A 14,958-nucleotide genomic window follows, 5' to 3' on the forward strand; every position below is an offset into this window, starting at 1 on the left:
AATGCAGAGTTGGAAAAGAGGGGAACTGTGTAAATAACTGTAAATAATTGTGTAAATAACTTTGTGTGTGTGTTTGTGTTTCAAAGTATAATCTATTATTTATATAGTTCAAAAGTTACAAATAATGCACTTTACAGTTCTTGTGTTTGTTTTTTTATTTATGTTGCTGTTAAAATGCACTTTATTATCTTTTTATACAAACATGTTCTGGCCTATGTTCAGTATCAAGGCCAATCTAACCTCAATCATTTTAACCGTAATCAGTTCTGATCTAACACAATCAGTTTACATACCCTTTAGTGGTTGTTCATGTTCAGATAATCTGTGTTTTTGTCATGCGTGTTGTTTGTTTTTGTCAGCTTCATGTCTTTGTGATGTTTGTATGTCTGTCAGCTCCATGTTTAACTAAATGATTGCAAATGATAGTACATGTTTGTCTCTCGTCTTGTCTCGTGTTCTCGCTCGTAGATCTGTACCTTGTCGTGGTGAGCGAGCTTTAAACCAAACAGATCTTGTATACTTGTGTTTTCATGCATTGCCTTTTAAATGAAACACATTCTGGATGGAAAAAATAAAAGTTGTAAAAGTATTTCAAGTATTTTGGAGTCTCTGTATGCTTGGGTTTCAGAAGGGTTGGGATAGTGTAAGATAACACATCAATTCACTGATACATTACACCCTTTCTTAATTCAGCCCAAAAATGTAACAGTTACACACTTTTCCACTTGACTATATGAATCTCATCAACTGAAACTATGAAAATAATACACAAAACATTCAGCAGACTAGTGGATTTCAATAGATAGATAGATAGATACTTTATTGATCCCCATGGGGAAATTCAAGAAATTAGAAAGGAAATCAGGCTTTGTACATAACAATTTCCGTAAATAACACTTCAGGGTTTTGACCACCAGATGGCACCATCCGTTTTGATCATTTTCGATCGATCCCAGGGTTGAGCAATATGTACTTGGGGGGGTCATGAGCCGTTCCCAGGCGGTCTCCCATCCAAGTACTGACCCGGCCCGACCCTGCTTAGCTTCCGAGATCGGACGAGATCGGGCGTGTTCAGGGTGGTATGGCCGTAAGCGAAGAACCAGGGGAAACACAACCATTTTATATGGGACTCCACCACATCAACGGGTATATCTGACATGCTTTATCTGTGCAAACACATACATTTCAGACAGAGCTATTATCAGACTGCTGCCTGTATAATCAGTTAATTGGTTTGTTTGTTTACATGTTAAATATTGATGTATAAAGAATGAGTGCTCTTTATTTTAATGAATACTTATAATTTATATATATATAACTTGAATTGTTAGTTCGGGTGGCACCGTATGTCTCAATCCACATCTGAATTTAAATTTGAGACATGAAATTACTTATCAGAATTTAACTTGAAGATATTTTTGTAGTCTATTTACTTTTGTTTTCTCAGAGCGATAAGGTACTTAAAGCTGAATTTAAACACCAAGAAATGACCTGTCACACTCATTTCATGTACCCATTTTTTGTTATTCGTGATAATTGTCATTGGGATTTTTTAGGCTATACTTTGAGTTGTTTCATTTCATTAAGTTTAGAATTATATCATTTTATAGAATAGAAAAATACTTGATTCATCTCTGATAACAGCTCTGTCTGAAATGTATGTGTTTGCACAGATAAAGCATGTCAGATATACCCGTTGATGTGGTGGAGTCCCATATAAAATGGTTGTGTTTCCCCTGGTTCTTCGCTTACGGCCATACCACCCTGAACACGCCCGATCTCGTCCAATCTCGGAAGCTAAGCCGGGTCGGGCCGGGTCAGTACTTGGATGGGAGACCGCCTGGGATCGGCTCATGACCCCCCCAAGTACATATTGCTCAACCCTGGGATCGATCGAAAATGATCAAAACGGATGGTGCCATCTGGTGGTCAAAACCCTGAAGTGTTATTTACGGAAATTGTTATGTACAAAGCCTGATTTCCTTTCTAATTTCTTGAATTTCCCCATGGGGATCAATAAAGTATCTATCTATCTATCTATTGAAATCCACTAGTCTGCTGAATGTTTTGTGTATTATTTTCATAGTTTCAGTTGATGAGATTCATATAGTCAAGTGGAAAAGTGTGTAACTGTTACATTTTTGGGCTGAATTAAGAAAGGGTGTAATGTATCAGTGAATTGATGTGTTATCTTACACTATCCCAACCCTTCTGAAACCCAAGCATACAGAGACTCCAAAATACTTGAAATACTTTTACAACTTTTATTTTTTCCATCCAGAATGTGTTTCATTTAAAAGGCAATGCATGAAAACACAAGTATACAAGATCTGTTTGGTTTAAAGCTCGCTCACCACGACAAGGTACAGATCTACGAGCGAGAACACGAGACAAGACGAGAGACAAACATGTACTATCATTTGCAATCATTTAGTTAAACATGGAGCTGACAGACATACAAACATCACAAAGACATGAAGCTGACAAAAACAAACAACACGCATGACAAAAACACAGATTATCTGAACATGAACAACCACTAAAGGGTATGTAAACTGATTGTGTTAGATCAGAACTGATTACGGTTAAAATGATTGAGGTTAGATTGGCCTTGATACTGAACATAGGCCAGAACATGTTTGTATAAAAAGATAATAAAGTGCATTTTAACAGCAACATAAATAAAAAAACAAACACAAGAACTGTAAAGTGAATTATTTGTAACTTTTGAACTATATAAATAATAGATTATACTTTGAAACACAAACACACACACAAAGTTATTTACACAATTATTTACAGTTATTTACACAGTTCCCCTCTTTTCCAACTCTGCATTCACCACACATTTAAAGTGTATGAAGCTGTCGTACACCACACTGTCAAACCCAGAGGTGGTGGATTTCCTAGTGGTTGGACAGTAGGAAAAAATTTTCTGGGTGCTTCCAGCCACTTTGTCCTTGGGAGGTGTGTACCTCTTCCGTTGTCCACCACAATTAGGCACGTGGCAAGCCCCACATGGCCGCAAGGACTTGTTCGGCATGAGTGCCGAGACTGTTGGTGCAGGAGGTACAAAGCTCTGGCTGCACGATGGCCCACGAAACAGGACGGAGGGAGCCTGTGGCTGTGAGGGGAGAACCAGCAGTATGGGTGCTGCCGACACAGGGGGTGGTCCATAGGTGGATGCAGCAGGCTTTGGCTGGAGGTGGGTGGATGCAGCAGGCCCTGGCAGAATGGGGGTGGGCGCAGCAGGCTTTGGACGAGTGGAGGAGGACGACGCTGTGGGCTGAACGGGCCGTCTCACAGAAGGCACAGGCTCTGGCTCTTCAACAAATATTCTGGAAATATAAAATACACATGTAATGAGTATCGATATGACGTATGTGCTATTTGCTTTCCACAGCCAACAGGTGAAACAAAGTGCTTATGACAACTTACCTCCGCTTCTCACCACGCCTTTTTCCAGCCTCGTGATGAACGTGCTGGTACTGGACCTGAGGCCGGTCTGGTGGTGGGAGGGACGTTGGCAGCGCAGGAGCTTCAGGGAACGGTGCGTCTGACAGCACTTTCAGGTGAGGCGTCACCTTCGGCAGTACTGCCGTCCTGGCACACAGAGCTGGCGAGGTCTCCCCAGGTGGTCAGCTGCGTGCTGACCGACGCCTCGGAACTGTCCAGGACACTCTCTGAAGAGAACACAACAAAAATGTATCAACTGCATTGCTCGATACATACTGATGAATTTCACGTGGCACAAACACAAGTTCTAGCAGCTCCACAGCACACTACAAAGAATTTCATGTTCATTTCAGCATAATACTACTATACCTGCAGCAGCCAACAACTCGGCATCGGTGGTGTAGTTGGGGTCTTTCTGAGAGAGGTCGGGGACGGTCGGAGGAGCCCAGTCTTTCTTTGATTGAGCTTTCTGCAGAAAATAAAATACAACTATAGACTAATCTCATAAAATAATACTTTTACTAATACTGGTTACTGCTTAACATCAATTACTCAGGTCTAAAAGGTAACTGAGTTTATCTTACCTTCAACCTCCTGTCAAGGTGACATGTGACAGGAGGGAACTCTCTGGCGTACTCGAGCAGTCGCTCCTTCTGCCATTTCATCAGCTCGTTCTGCTCTCCCTGCTGACAGTACTCGAACAGCAACCACACCAGCCAGCCGACATTGTTTTCAATAAGCCACCTGAAGGTCTGACCGGCGTACTTCCCAAACACGATGACCAGCTGACCTTTCCACAGCTCACCCCCGGACCTCTTGGCAGCCGCCTCTGCTGTCTTGGGATCCAGCCATGTAGGGTCAACAATGGTGCTGGGGGCCTCTTCCACAGACTTTGCTGCTGACGTACACTGCAGCCTGGCCTCTCCTTGCTGGTAGAGAACTATGTTGGGGTACTGGTGCTGCAGTTGATGGCTGACCAGCGATGATTTTGTGGTCAAGCTCTTCTTGCAGACATTACAATCAAAAGTCTCCCTGTCGATGGCATGGATCTTTACATGCCTCGTCAGGTTGGACTTTTCAGTAAAAATCTTGTCGCACACGCTGCACCGATGCGGCTTCTCCATGTTTCATCTGGTACAGTAAAAAGTGAATAAATGAGTAAAACTAAAAGCAGATGAGGGCTTAAATACATTTTTAGAGACCCTACAGCCCTCATAAAAGTAGTAACCAAAAACAGCCCATTCATTCATCACTTTGTTTTTAGCATACAAATCGTTGACATGTTTACACTTCTAAAGCATATTTCCACATCGAATTTCAAATCCAAATTGTTGTAACACCATCTCTATGATCTTAAGAAGCGAGGTAGAGTGTCTGATCACGTTTTTAAAGTATTTCCAGGGATCGTCAGGTTACATTACAGTGGCGATTGGTAGGTCATTCATTTTCACAGCAGCATGCTAATCGTTTTTGCCAGTTTTAAGAGAATCATTCAACACAGCAAAAGTGACATCTAGCTGGCTAAATGCACCACCGATTTACCAACAGAAAGAGCTAAGAATGAAGAATATTGAACTTAGTTGAGAGAAACGGGAGCGTCAAATGTGTACTGTAGGCTATCGCTGGATTCGCCGGTTCAGCTGTTAACAGTCGCGTTAATCTGCCGGTTTTCATAGAAACATTCAACACAGCAAAAGTGACACCTAGCTGGCAAAATGCACCACCAAATTACAAACAGAATGAGCTAAGAATGAAGAAAATTGAACTTACCTGAGGGAAACGAGAGCGTCAAATGTGTATCGCTACATTTGACAGTAACCGGCGACCGCCATCTTGGTTTGAAATGCAGACGACCCAAGTGTGACGTCACACACGTGCGTGAGCCTGCGTGAGCCTGATCGCTCAATGATTGGTCTGTTGAGCGCTCAGCTCTGCTCAGCATTGCTCAACCATTGGCTGATCGCTGCTCAGCTCTGCTCAGCATTGCTCAACCATTGGACGGCTGACAATCGCTTTAGTACTTGGAGGAGAATTCGCCTGGGATCACCAGGTGCTGTAAGCTTTTTTCTCTTCTCTCTGCGGCCTGCATGTAACATCTGACCATCACCGTGTGCCACACAGACACCAGGAAGTTAACCAGCTTGGGCTGCTGCTGATTGGTTGGCAGACACCTCTGTTTCTGTTTGGCTCTCAGTCTCCATGTTGCTGATCCTGGATCTGCTGAGATGTCCCAGCAGGCCATTGTTGGCTTTGATCCTCATACATTTAACTTTGTCCTGAGAAAGGACAAGTTCCAAAAAGTCAAACAGGGACTACTTTTGCATTTGACGTAGCCAAACTGCATGCGCCTGGAGAAGCCAAAAGGCTTACAGCACCTGGTATTCCCAGGCGGTCTCCCATCCAAGTACTAACCAGGCCCGACTCTGCTTGGCTTCTGAGATCTGACGAGATCAGGCGTGTTCAGGGTGGTGTGGCCGTAAGCCAGCAATGGAATCCCAAACCAGCTTTTTATAGATTCTGAAACAGAATCTGTTATTGTATTCCGACTTCTAAAATAGAACTATACTGTTTAGAGAAGACGCAGTTTATGAGCATGTCGTGGGATTGAGCTTCCCTGGTTTCTCTATATGACAACGGACACAAAACTACACACAGGGAACAGAGGAGCTTGACAGACAGTTATCTGAGAGTCCCATTTTCAGCTGCAGAGAACAATCACATCAGGGAAGTCAACGTGCAGGCTCAACAGCAGCCTCTCAAGCCAGCTCTCTGGTAAAAATAGGGGAAACGTATGGTTCCAGCACCTATATAACATATATTTGTCACAGGGACTGTGGCTTACGGCCACACCACCCTGAACACGCCTGATCTCGTCAGATCTCAGAAGCCAAGCAGGGTCGGGCCTGGTTAGTACTTGGATGGGAGACCGCCTGGGAATACCAGGTGCTGTAAGCCTTTTGGCTTCTCCAGGCGCATGCAGTTTGGCTACGTCAAATGCAAAAGTAGTCCCTGTTTGACTTTTTGGAACTTGTCCTTTCTCAGGACAAAGTTAAATGTATGAGGATCAAAGCCAACAATGGCCTGGGACATCTCAGCAGATCCAGGATCAGCAACATGGAGACTGAGAGCCAAAACCAAACAGAGGTGTGTGCCAACCAATCAGCAGCAGCCCAAGCTGGTTAACTTCCTGGTGTCTGTGTGGCACACGGTGATGGTCAGATGTTACATGCAGGCCGCAGAGAGAAGAGAAAAAAGCTTACTGCACCTGGTATTCCCAAGCGGTCTCCCATCCAAGTACTAACCAGGCCCGACCCTGCTTGGCTTCCGAGATCGGACGAGATCGGGCGTGTTCAGGGCGGTGTGGCCGTAAGCCACAGTCCCTGTGACAAAAATATGTTATATAGGTGCTGGAACCATACGTTTGCCCTATTTTTACCAGAGAGCTGGCTTGAGAGGCTGCTGTTGAGCCTGCACGTTGACTTCCCTGATGTGATTGTTCTCTGCAGCTGAAAATGGGACTCTCAGATAACTTAGTGTCTGTCAAGCTCCTCTGTTCCCTGTGTGTAGTTTTGTGTCCGTTGTCATATAGAGAAACCAGGGAAGCTCAATCCCACGACATGCTCATAAACTGCGTCTTCTCTAAACAGTATAGTTCTATTTTAGAAGTCGGAATACAATAACAGATTCTGTTTCAGAATCTATAAAAAGCTGGTTTGGGATTCCATTGCTGGCTTACGGCCACACCACCCTGAACACGCCTGATCTCGTCAGATCTCAGAAGCCAAGCAGAGTCGGGCCTGGTTAGTACTTGGATGGGAGACCGCCTGGGAATACCAGGTGCTGTAAGCCTTTTGGCTTCTCCAGGCGCATGCAGTTTGGCTACGTCAAATGCAAAAGTAGTCCCTGTTTGACTTTTTGGAACTTGTCCTTTCTCAGGACAAAGTTAAATGTATGAGGATCAAAGCCAACAATGGCCTGGCACATCTCAGCAGATCCAGGATCAGCAACATGGAGACTGAGAGCCAAAACCAAACAGAGGTGTGTGCCAACCAATCAGCAGCAGCCCAAGCTGGTTAACTTCCTGGTGTCTGTGTGGCACACGGTGATGGTCAGATGTTACATGCAGGCCGCAGAGAGAAGAGAAAAAAGCTTACTGCACCTGGTATTCCCAAGCGGTCTCCCATCCAAGTACTAACCAGGCCCGACCCTGCTTGGCTTCCGAGATCGGACGAGATCGGGCGTGTTCAGGGCGGTGTGGCCGTAAGCCACAGTCCCTGTGACAAAAATATGTTATATAGGTGCTGGAACCATACGTTTGCCCTATTTTTACCAGAGAGCTGGCTTGAGAGGCTGCTGTTGAGCCTGCACGTTGACTTCCCTGATGTGATTGTTCTCTGCAGCTGAAAATGGGACTCTCAGATAACTTAGTGTCTGTCAAGCTCCTCTGTTCCCTGTGTGTAGTTTTGTGTCCGTTGTCATATAGAGAAACCAGGGAAGCTCAATCCCACGACATGCTCATAAACTGCGTCTTCTCTAAACAGTATAGTTCTATTTTAGAAGTCGGAATACAATAACAGATTCTGTTTCAGAATCTATAAAAAGCTGGTTTGGGATTCCATTGCTGGCTTACGGCCACACCACCCTGAACACGCCTGATCTCGTCAGATCTCAGAAGCCAAGCAGAGTCGGGCCTGGTTAGTACTTGGATGGGAGACCGCCTGGGAATACCAGGTGCTGTAAGCCTTTTGGCTTCTCCAGGCGCATGCAGTTTGGCTACGTCAAATGCAAAAGTACTCCCTGTTTGACTTTTTGGAACTTGTCCTTTCTCAGGACAAAGTTAAATGTATGAGGATCAAAGCCAACAATGGCCTGGCACATCTCAGCAGATCCAGGATCAGCAACATGGAGACTGAGAGCCAAAACCAAACAGAGGTGTGTGCCAACCAATCAGCAGCAGCCCAAGCTGGTTAACTTCCTGGTGTCTGTGTGGCACACGGTGATGGTCAGATGTTACATGCAGGCCGCAGAGAGAAGAGAAAAAAGCTTACTGCACCTGGTATTCCCAAGCGGTCTCCCATCCAAGTACTAACCAGGCCCGACCCTGCTTGGCTTCCGAGATCGGACGAGATCGGGCGTGTTCAGGGCGGTGTGGCCGTAAGCCACAGTCCCTGTGACAAAAATATGTTATATAGGTGCTGGAACCATACGTTTGCCCTATTTTTACCAGAGAGCTGGCTTGAGAGGCTGCTGTTGAGCCTGCACGTTGACTTCCCTGATGTGATTGTTCTCTGCAGCTGAAAATGGGACTCTCAGATAACTTAGTGTCTGTCAAGCTCCTCTGTTCCCTGTGTGTAGTTTTGTGTCCGTTGTCATATAGAGAAACCAGGGAAGCTCAATCCCACGACATGCTCATAAACTGCGTCTTCTCTAAACAGTATAGTTCTATTTTAGAAGTCGGAATACAATAACAGATTCTGTTTCAGAATCTATAAAAAGCTGGTTTGGGATTCCATTGCTGGCTTACGGCCACACCACCCTGAACACGCCTGATCTCGTCAGATCTCAGAAGCCAAGCAGAGTCGGGCCTGGTTAGTACTTGGATGGGAGACCGCCTGGGAATACCAGGTGCTGTAAGCCTTTTGGCTTCTCCAGGCGCATGCAGTTTGGCTACGTCAAATGCAAAAGTAGTCCCTGTTTGACTTTTTGGAACTTGTCCTTTCTCAGGACAAAGTTAAATGTATGAGGATCAAAGCCAACAATGGCCTGGCACATCTCAGCAGATCCAGGATCAGCAACATGGAGACTGAGAGCCAAAACCAAACAGAGGTGTGTGCCAACCAATCAGCAGCAGCCCAAGCTGGTTAACTTCCTGGTGTCTGTGTGGCACACGGTGATGGTCAGATGTTACATGCAGGCCGCAGAGAGAAGAGAAAAAAGCTTACTGCACCTGGTATTCCCAAGCGGTATCCCATCCAAGTACTAACCAGGCCCGACCCTGCTTGGCTTCCGAGATCGGACGAGATCGGGCGTGTTCAGGGCGGTGTGGCCGTAAGCCACAGTCCCTGTGACAAAAATATGTTATATAGGTGCTGGAACCATACGTTTGCCCTATTTTTACCAGAGAGCTGGCTTGAGAGGCTGCTGTTGAGCCTGCATGTTGACTTCCCTGATGTGATTGTTCTCTGCAGCTGAAAATGGGACTCTCAGATAACTTAGTGTCTGTCAAGCTCCTCTGTTCCCTGTGTGTAGTTTTGTGTCCGTTGTCATATAGAGAAACCAGGGAAGCTCAATCCCACGACATGCTCATAAACTGCGTCTTCTCTAAACAGTATAGTTCTATTTTAGAAGTCGGAATACAATAACAGATTCTGTTTCAGAATCTATAAAAAGCTGGTTTGGGATTCCATTGCTGGCTTACGGCCACACCACCCTGAACACGCCTGATCTCGTCAGATCTCAGAAGCCAAGCAGAGTCGGGCCTGGTTAGTACTTGGATGGGAGACCGCCTGGGAATACCAGGTGCTGTAAGCCTTTTGGCTTCTCCAGGCGCATGCAGTTTGGCTACGTCAAATGCAAAAGTAGTCCCTGTTTGACTTTTTGGAACTTGTCCTTTCTCAGGACAAAGTTAAATGTATGAGGATCAAAGCCAACAATGGCCTGGGACATCTCAGCAGATCCAGGATCAGCAACATGGAGACTGAGAGCCAAAACCAAACAGAGGTGTGTGCCAACCAATCAGCAGCAGCCCAAGCTGGTTAACTTCCTGGTGTCTGTGTGGCACACGGTGATGGTCAGATGTTACATGCAGGCCGCAGAGAGAAGAGAAAAAAGCTTACTGCACCTGGTATTCCCAAGCGGTCTCCCATCCAAGTACTAACCAGGCCCGACCCTGCTTGGCTTCCGAGATCGGACGAGATCGGGCGTGTTCAGGGCGGTGTGGCCGTAAGCCACAGTCCCTGTGACAAAAATATGTTATATAGGTGCTGGAACCATACGTTTGCCCTATTTTTACCAGAGAGCTGGCTTGAGAGGCTGCTGTTGAGCCTGCACGTTGACTTCCCTGATGTGATTGTTCTCTGCAGCTGAAAATGGGACTCTCAGATAACTTAGTGTCTGTCAAGCTCCTCTGTTCCCTGTGTGTAGTTTTGTGTCCGTTGTCATATAGAGAAACCAGGGAAGCTCAATCCCACGACATGCTCATAAACTGCGTCTTCTCTAAACAGTATAGTTCTATTTTAGAAGTCGGAATACAATAACAGATTCTGTTTCAGAATCTATAAAAAGCTGGTTTGGGATTCCATTGCTGGCTTACGGCCACACCACCCTGAACACGCCTGATCTCGTCAGATCTCAGAAGCCAAGCAGAGTCGGGCCTGGTTAGTACTTGGATGGGAGACCGCCTGGGAATACCAGGTGCTGTAAGCCTTTTGGCTTCTCCAGGCGCATGCAGTTTGGCTACGTCAAATGCAAAAGTAGTCCCTGTTTGACTTTTTGGAACTTGTCCTTTCTCAGGACAAAGTTAAATGTATGAGGATCAAAGCCAACAATGGCCTGGCACATCTCAGCAGATCCAGGATCAGCAACATGGAGACTGAGAGCCAAAACCAAACAGAGGTGTGTGCCAACCAATCAGCAGCAGCCCAAGCTGGTTAACTTCCTGGTGTCTGTGTGGCACACGGTGATGGTCAGATGTTACATGCAGGCCGCAGAGAGAAGAGAAAAAAGCTTACTGCACCTGGTATTCCCAAGCGGTCTCCCATCCAAGTACTAACCAGGCCCGACCCTGCTTGGCTTCCGAGATCGGACGAGATCGGGCGTGTTCAGGGCGGTGTGGCCGTAAGCCACAGTCCCTGTGACAAAAATATGTTATATAGGTGCTGGAACCATACGTTTGCCCTATTTTTACCAGAGAGCTGGCTTGAGAGGCTGCTGTTGAGCCTGCACGTTGACTTCCCTGATGTGATTGTTCTCTGCAGCTGAAAATGGGACTCTCAGATAACTTAGTGTCTGTCAAGCTCCTCTGTTCCCTGTGTGTAGTTTTGTGTCCGTTGTCATATAGAGAAACCAGGGAAGCTCAATCCCACGACATGCTCATAAACTGCGTCTTCTCTAAACAGTATAGTTCTATTTTAGAAGTCGGAATACAATAACAGATTCTGTTTCAGAATCTATAAAAAGCTGGTTTGGGATTCCATTGCTGGCTTACGGCCACACCACCCTGAACACGCCTGATCTCGTCAGATCTCAGAAGCCAAGCAGAGTCGGGCCTGGTTAGTACTTGGATGGGAGACCGCCTGGGAATACCAGGTGCTGTAAGCCTTTTGGCTTCTCCAGGCGCATGCAGTTTGGCTACGTCAAATGCAAAAGTAGTCCCTGTTTGACTTTTTGGAACTTGTCCTTTCTCAGGACAAAGTTAAATGTATGAGGATCAAAGCCAACAATGGCCTGGCACATCTCAGCAGATCCAGGATCAGCAACATGGAGACTGAGAGCCAAAACCAAACAGAGGTGTGTGCCAACCAATCAGCAGCAGCCCAAGCTGGTTAACTTCCTGGTGTCTGTGTGGCACACGGTGATGGTCAGATGTTACATGCAGGCCGCAGAGAGAAGAGAAAAAAGCTTACTGCACCTGGTATTCCCAAGCGGTCTCCCATCCAAGTACTAACCAGGCCCGACCCTGCTTGGCTTCCGAGATCGGACGAGATCGGGCGTGTTCAGGGCGGTGTGGCCGTAAGCCACAGTCCCTGTGACAAAAATATGTTATATAGGTGCTGGAACCATACGTTTGCCCTATTTTTACCAGAGAGCTGGCTTGAGAGGCTGCTGTTGAGCCTGCACGTTGACTTCCCTGATGTGATTGTTCTCTGCAGCTGAAAATGGGACTCTCAGATAACTTAGTGTCTGTCAAGCTCCTCTGTTCCCTGTGTGTAGTTTTGTGTCCGTTGTCATATAGAGAAACCAGGGAAGCTCAATCCCACGACATGCTCATAAACTGCGTCTTCTCTAAACAGTATAGTTCTATTTTAGAAGTCGGAATACAATAACAGATTCTGTTTCAGAATCTATAAAAAGCTGGTTTGGGATTCCATTGCTGGCTTACGGCCACACCACCCTGAACACGCCTGATCTCGTCAGATCTCAGAAGCCAAGCAGAGTCGGGCCTGGTTAGTACTTGGATGGGAGACCGCCTGGGAATACCAGGTGCTGTAAGCCTTTTGGCTTCTCCAGGCGCATGCAGTTTGGCTACGTCAAATGCAAAAGTACTCCCTGTTTGACTTTTTGGAACTTGTCCTTTCTCAGGACAAAGTTAAATGTATGAGGATCAAAGCCAACAATGGCCTGGGACATCTCAGCAGATCCAGGATCAGCAACATGGAGACTGAGAGCCAAAACCAAACAGAGGTGTGTGCCAACCAATCAGCAGCAGCCCAAGCTGGTTAACTTCCTGGTGTCTGTGTGGCACACGGTGATGGTCAGATGTTACATGCAGGCCGCAGAGAGAAGAGAAAAAAGCTTACTGCACCTGGTATTCCCAAGCGGTCTCCCATCCAAGTACTAACCAGGCCCGACCCTGCTTGGCTTCCGAGATCGGACGAGATCGGGCGTGTTCAGGGCGGTGTGGCCGTAAGCCACAGTCCCTGTGACAAAAATATGTTATATAGGTGCTGGAACCATACGTTTGCCCTATTTTTACCAGAGAGCTGGCTTGAGAGGCTGCTGTTGAGCCTGCACGTTGACTTCCCTGATGTGATTGTTCTCTGCAGCTGAAAATGGGACTCTCAGATAACTTAGTGTCTGTCAAGCTCCTCTGTTCCCTGTGTGTAGTTTTGTGTCCGTTGTCATATAGAGAAACCAGGGAAGCTCAATCCCACGACATGCTCATAAACTGCGTCTTCTCTAAACAGTATAGTTCTATTTTAGAAGTCGGAATACAATAACAGATTCTGTTTCAGAATCTATAAAAAGCTGGTTTGGGATTCCATTGCTGGCTTACGGCCACACCACCCTGAACACGCCTGATCTCGTCAGATCTCAGAAGCCAAGCAGAGTCGGGCCTGGTTAGTACTTGGATGGGAGACCGCCTGGGAATACCAGGTGCTGTAAGCCTTTTGGCTTCTCCAGGCGCATGCAGTTTGGCTACGTCAAATGCAAAAGTAGTCCCTGTTTGACTTTTTGGAACTTGTCCTTTCTCAGGACAAAGTTAAATGTATGAGGATCAAAGCCAACAATGGCCTGGGACATCTCAGCAGATCCAGGATCAGCAACATGGAGACTGAGAGCCAAAACCAAACAGAGGTGTGTGCCAACCAATCAGCAGCAGCCCAAGCTGGTTAACTTCCTGGTGTCTGTGTGGCACACGGTGATGGTCAGATGTTACATGCAGGCCGCAGAGAGAAGAGAAAAAAGCTTACTGCACCTGGTATTCCCAAGCGGTCTCCCATCCAAGTACTAACCAGGCCCGACCCTGCTTGGCTTCCGAGATCGGACGAGATCGGGCGTGTTCAGGGCGGTGTGGCCGTAAGCCACAGTCCCTGTGACAAAAATATGTTATATAGGTGCTGGAACCATACGTTTGCCCTATTTTTACCAGAGAGCTGGCTTGAGAGGCTGCTGTTGAGCCTGCACGTTGACTTCCCTGATGTGATTGTTCTCTGCAGCTGAAAATGGGACTCTCAGATAACTTAGTGTCTGTCAAGCTCCTCTGTTCCCTGTGTGTAGTTTTGTGTCCGTTGTCATATAGAGAAACCAGGGAAGCTCAATCCCACGACATGCTCATAAACTGCGTCTTCTCTAAACAGTATAGTTCTATTTTAGAAGTCGGAATACAATAACAGATTCTGTTTCAGAATCTATAAAAAGCTGGTTTGGGATTCCATTGCTGGCTTACGGCCACACCACCCTGAACACGCCTGATCTCGTCAGATCTCAGAAGCCAAGCAGAGTCGGGCCTGGTTAGTACTTGGATGGGAGACCGCCTGGGAATACCAGGTGCTGTAAGCCTTTTGGCTTCTCCAGGCGCATGCAGTTTGGCTACGTCAAATGCAAAAGTAGTCCCTGTTTGACTTTTTGGAACTTGTCCTTTCTCAGGACAAAGTTAAATGTATGAGGATCAAAGCCAACAATGGCCTGGGACATCTCAGCAGATCCAGGATCAGCAACATGGAGACTGAGAGCCAAAACCAAACAGAGGTGTGTGCCAACCAATCAGCAGCAGCCCAAGCTGGTTAACTTCCTGGTGTCTGTGTGGCACACGGTGATGGTCAGATGTTACATGCAGGCCGCAGAGAGAAGAGAAAAAAGCTTACTGCACCTGGTATTCCCAAGCGGTCTCCCATCCAAGTACTAACCAGGCCCGACCCTGCTTGGCTTCCGAGATCGGACGAGATCGGGCGTGTTCAGGGCGGTGTGGCCGTAAGCCACAGTCCCTGTGACAAAAATATGTTATATAGGTGCTGGAACCATACGTTTGCCCTATTTTTACCAGAGAGCTGGCTTGAGAGG

General features: G+C 46.5%; 1 protein-coding gene, 21 non-coding genes and 1 pseudogene across 22 annotated transcripts; 10 read left to right on the top strand and 13 right to left on the bottom strand.

Annotated features, from left to right (window-relative positions):
- Positions 1 to 970: 970 nt before the first annotated feature.
- Positions 971 to 1,093, bottom strand: LOC142393740 (5S ribosomal RNA; annotated as a pseudogene).
- Positions 1,094 to 2,882: 1,789 nt separating this feature from the next.
- On the bottom strand, positions 2,883 to 4,580 carry LOC142391255 (uncharacterized). The gene is made up of 4 exons (XM_075477025.1): positions 4,041 to 4,580; positions 3,826 to 3,925; positions 3,439 to 3,683; positions 2,883 to 3,338 (listed from the first exon to the last, which is right to left on the bottom strand). Exons 1-3 carry the CDS (start codon positions 4,578 to 4,580, stop codon positions 3,541 to 3,543), a joined length of 783 nt encoding a protein of 260 aa, XP_075333140.1. The 3' UTR covers positions 2,883 to 3,338; positions 3,439 to 3,540.
- Positions 4,581 to 5,819: 1,239 nt separating this feature from the next.
- Positions 5,820 to 5,938, bottom strand: LOC142392961 (5S ribosomal RNA). The gene has a single exon (XR_012771588.1). It is a non-coding gene; the product is annotated as a 5S ribosomal RNA (ribosomal RNA).
- A 354-nt stretch (positions 5,939 to 6,292) lies between these two features.
- On the top strand, positions 6,293 to 6,411 carry LOC142393631 (5S ribosomal RNA). The gene has a single exon (XR_012772150.1). It is a non-coding gene; the product is annotated as a 5S ribosomal RNA (ribosomal RNA).
- Positions 6,412 to 6,709: 298 nt separating this feature from the next.
- Positions 6,710 to 6,828, bottom strand: LOC142393031 (5S ribosomal RNA). The gene has a single exon (XR_012771654.1). It is a non-coding gene; the product is annotated as a 5S ribosomal RNA (ribosomal RNA).
- A 358-nt stretch (positions 6,829 to 7,186) lies between these two features.
- Positions 7,187 to 7,305, top strand: LOC142392962 (5S ribosomal RNA). Its single transcript, XR_012771589.1, has one exon. It is a non-coding gene; the product is annotated as a 5S ribosomal RNA (ribosomal RNA).
- Positions 7,306 to 7,603: 298 nt separating this feature from the next.
- Positions 7,604 to 7,722, bottom strand: LOC142393032 (5S ribosomal RNA). The gene has a single exon (XR_012771655.1). It is a non-coding gene; the product is annotated as a 5S ribosomal RNA (ribosomal RNA).
- Positions 7,723 to 8,080: 358 nt separating this feature from the next.
- On the top strand, positions 8,081 to 8,199 carry LOC142392963 (5S ribosomal RNA). Its single transcript, XR_012771590.1, has one exon. It is a non-coding gene; the product is annotated as a 5S ribosomal RNA (ribosomal RNA).
- A 298-nt stretch (positions 8,200 to 8,497) lies between these two features.
- Positions 8,498 to 8,616, bottom strand: LOC142393033 (5S ribosomal RNA). The gene has a single exon (XR_012771656.1). It is a non-coding gene; the product is annotated as a 5S ribosomal RNA (ribosomal RNA).
- Positions 8,617 to 8,974: 358 nt separating this feature from the next.
- Positions 8,975 to 9,093, top strand: LOC142392964 (5S ribosomal RNA). The gene has a single exon (XR_012771591.1). It is a non-coding gene; the product is annotated as a 5S ribosomal RNA (ribosomal RNA).
- Positions 9,094 to 9,391: 298 nt separating this feature from the next.
- Positions 9,392 to 9,510, bottom strand: LOC142393192 (5S ribosomal RNA). The gene has a single exon (XR_012771809.1). It is a non-coding gene; the product is annotated as a 5S ribosomal RNA (ribosomal RNA).
- Positions 9,511 to 9,868: 358 nt separating this feature from the next.
- On the top strand, positions 9,869 to 9,987 carry LOC142392965 (5S ribosomal RNA). Its single transcript, XR_012771592.1, has one exon. It is a non-coding gene; the product is annotated as a 5S ribosomal RNA (ribosomal RNA).
- A 298-nt stretch (positions 9,988 to 10,285) lies between these two features.
- On the bottom strand, positions 10,286 to 10,404 carry LOC142393034 (5S ribosomal RNA). The gene has a single exon (XR_012771657.1). It is a non-coding gene; the product is annotated as a 5S ribosomal RNA (ribosomal RNA).
- A 358-nt stretch (positions 10,405 to 10,762) lies between these two features.
- Positions 10,763 to 10,881, top strand: LOC142392967 (5S ribosomal RNA). Its single transcript, XR_012771594.1, has one exon. It is a non-coding gene; the product is annotated as a 5S ribosomal RNA (ribosomal RNA).
- Positions 10,882 to 11,179: 298 nt separating this feature from the next.
- On the bottom strand, positions 11,180 to 11,298 carry LOC142393035 (5S ribosomal RNA). Its single transcript, XR_012771658.1, has one exon. It is a non-coding gene; the product is annotated as a 5S ribosomal RNA (ribosomal RNA).
- A 358-nt stretch (positions 11,299 to 11,656) lies between these two features.
- LOC142392968 (5S ribosomal RNA) lies at positions 11,657 to 11,775 on the top strand. The gene has a single exon (XR_012771595.1). It is a non-coding gene; the product is annotated as a 5S ribosomal RNA (ribosomal RNA).
- Positions 11,776 to 12,073: 298 nt separating this feature from the next.
- LOC142393037 (5S ribosomal RNA) lies at positions 12,074 to 12,192 on the bottom strand. Its single transcript, XR_012771660.1, has one exon. It is a non-coding gene; the product is annotated as a 5S ribosomal RNA (ribosomal RNA).
- Positions 12,193 to 12,550: 358 nt separating this feature from the next.
- LOC142392969 (5S ribosomal RNA) lies at positions 12,551 to 12,669 on the top strand. Its single transcript, XR_012771596.1, has one exon. It is a non-coding gene; the product is annotated as a 5S ribosomal RNA (ribosomal RNA).
- Positions 12,670 to 12,967: 298 nt separating this feature from the next.
- On the bottom strand, positions 12,968 to 13,086 carry LOC142393038 (5S ribosomal RNA). The gene has a single exon (XR_012771661.1). It is a non-coding gene; the product is annotated as a 5S ribosomal RNA (ribosomal RNA).
- A 358-nt stretch (positions 13,087 to 13,444) lies between these two features.
- On the top strand, positions 13,445 to 13,563 carry LOC142392970 (5S ribosomal RNA). The gene has a single exon (XR_012771597.1). It is a non-coding gene; the product is annotated as a 5S ribosomal RNA (ribosomal RNA).
- A 298-nt stretch (positions 13,564 to 13,861) lies between these two features.
- LOC142393039 (5S ribosomal RNA) lies at positions 13,862 to 13,980 on the bottom strand. Its single transcript, XR_012771662.1, has one exon. It is a non-coding gene; the product is annotated as a 5S ribosomal RNA (ribosomal RNA).
- Positions 13,981 to 14,338: 358 nt separating this feature from the next.
- On the top strand, positions 14,339 to 14,457 carry LOC142392971 (5S ribosomal RNA). The gene has a single exon (XR_012771598.1). It is a non-coding gene; the product is annotated as a 5S ribosomal RNA (ribosomal RNA).
- A 298-nt stretch (positions 14,458 to 14,755) lies between these two features.
- LOC142393040 (5S ribosomal RNA) lies at positions 14,756 to 14,874 on the bottom strand. The gene has a single exon (XR_012771663.1). It is a non-coding gene; the product is annotated as a 5S ribosomal RNA (ribosomal RNA).
- Positions 14,875 to 14,958: the final 84 nt, after the last annotated feature.

This window comes from Odontesthes bonariensis, chromosome 11 (assembly GCF_027942865.1).
Source record: "Odontesthes bonariensis isolate fOdoBon6 chromosome 11, fOdoBon6.hap1, whole genome shotgun sequence".
Taxonomy (NCBI): domain Eukaryota; kingdom Metazoa; phylum Chordata; class Actinopteri; order Atheriniformes; family Atherinopsidae; genus Odontesthes; species Odontesthes bonariensis.

Coding starts and splice junctions, on each gene's coding strand:
- LOC142391255 (XM_075477025.1), bottom strand. CDS start 4,580: ATGGAGAAGCCGCATCGGTGCAGCGTGTGCGACAAGATTTTTACTGAA. Junction 3,926..4,040: donor ACCTTGACAGGAGGTTGAAG/GTAAGATAAACT, acceptor TATTTTCTGCAG/AAAGCTCAATCAAAGAAAGA. Junction 3,684..3,825: donor CGAGTTGTTGGCTGCTGCAG/GTATAGTAGTAT, acceptor TGTTCTCTTCAG/AGAGTGTCCTGGACAGTTCC.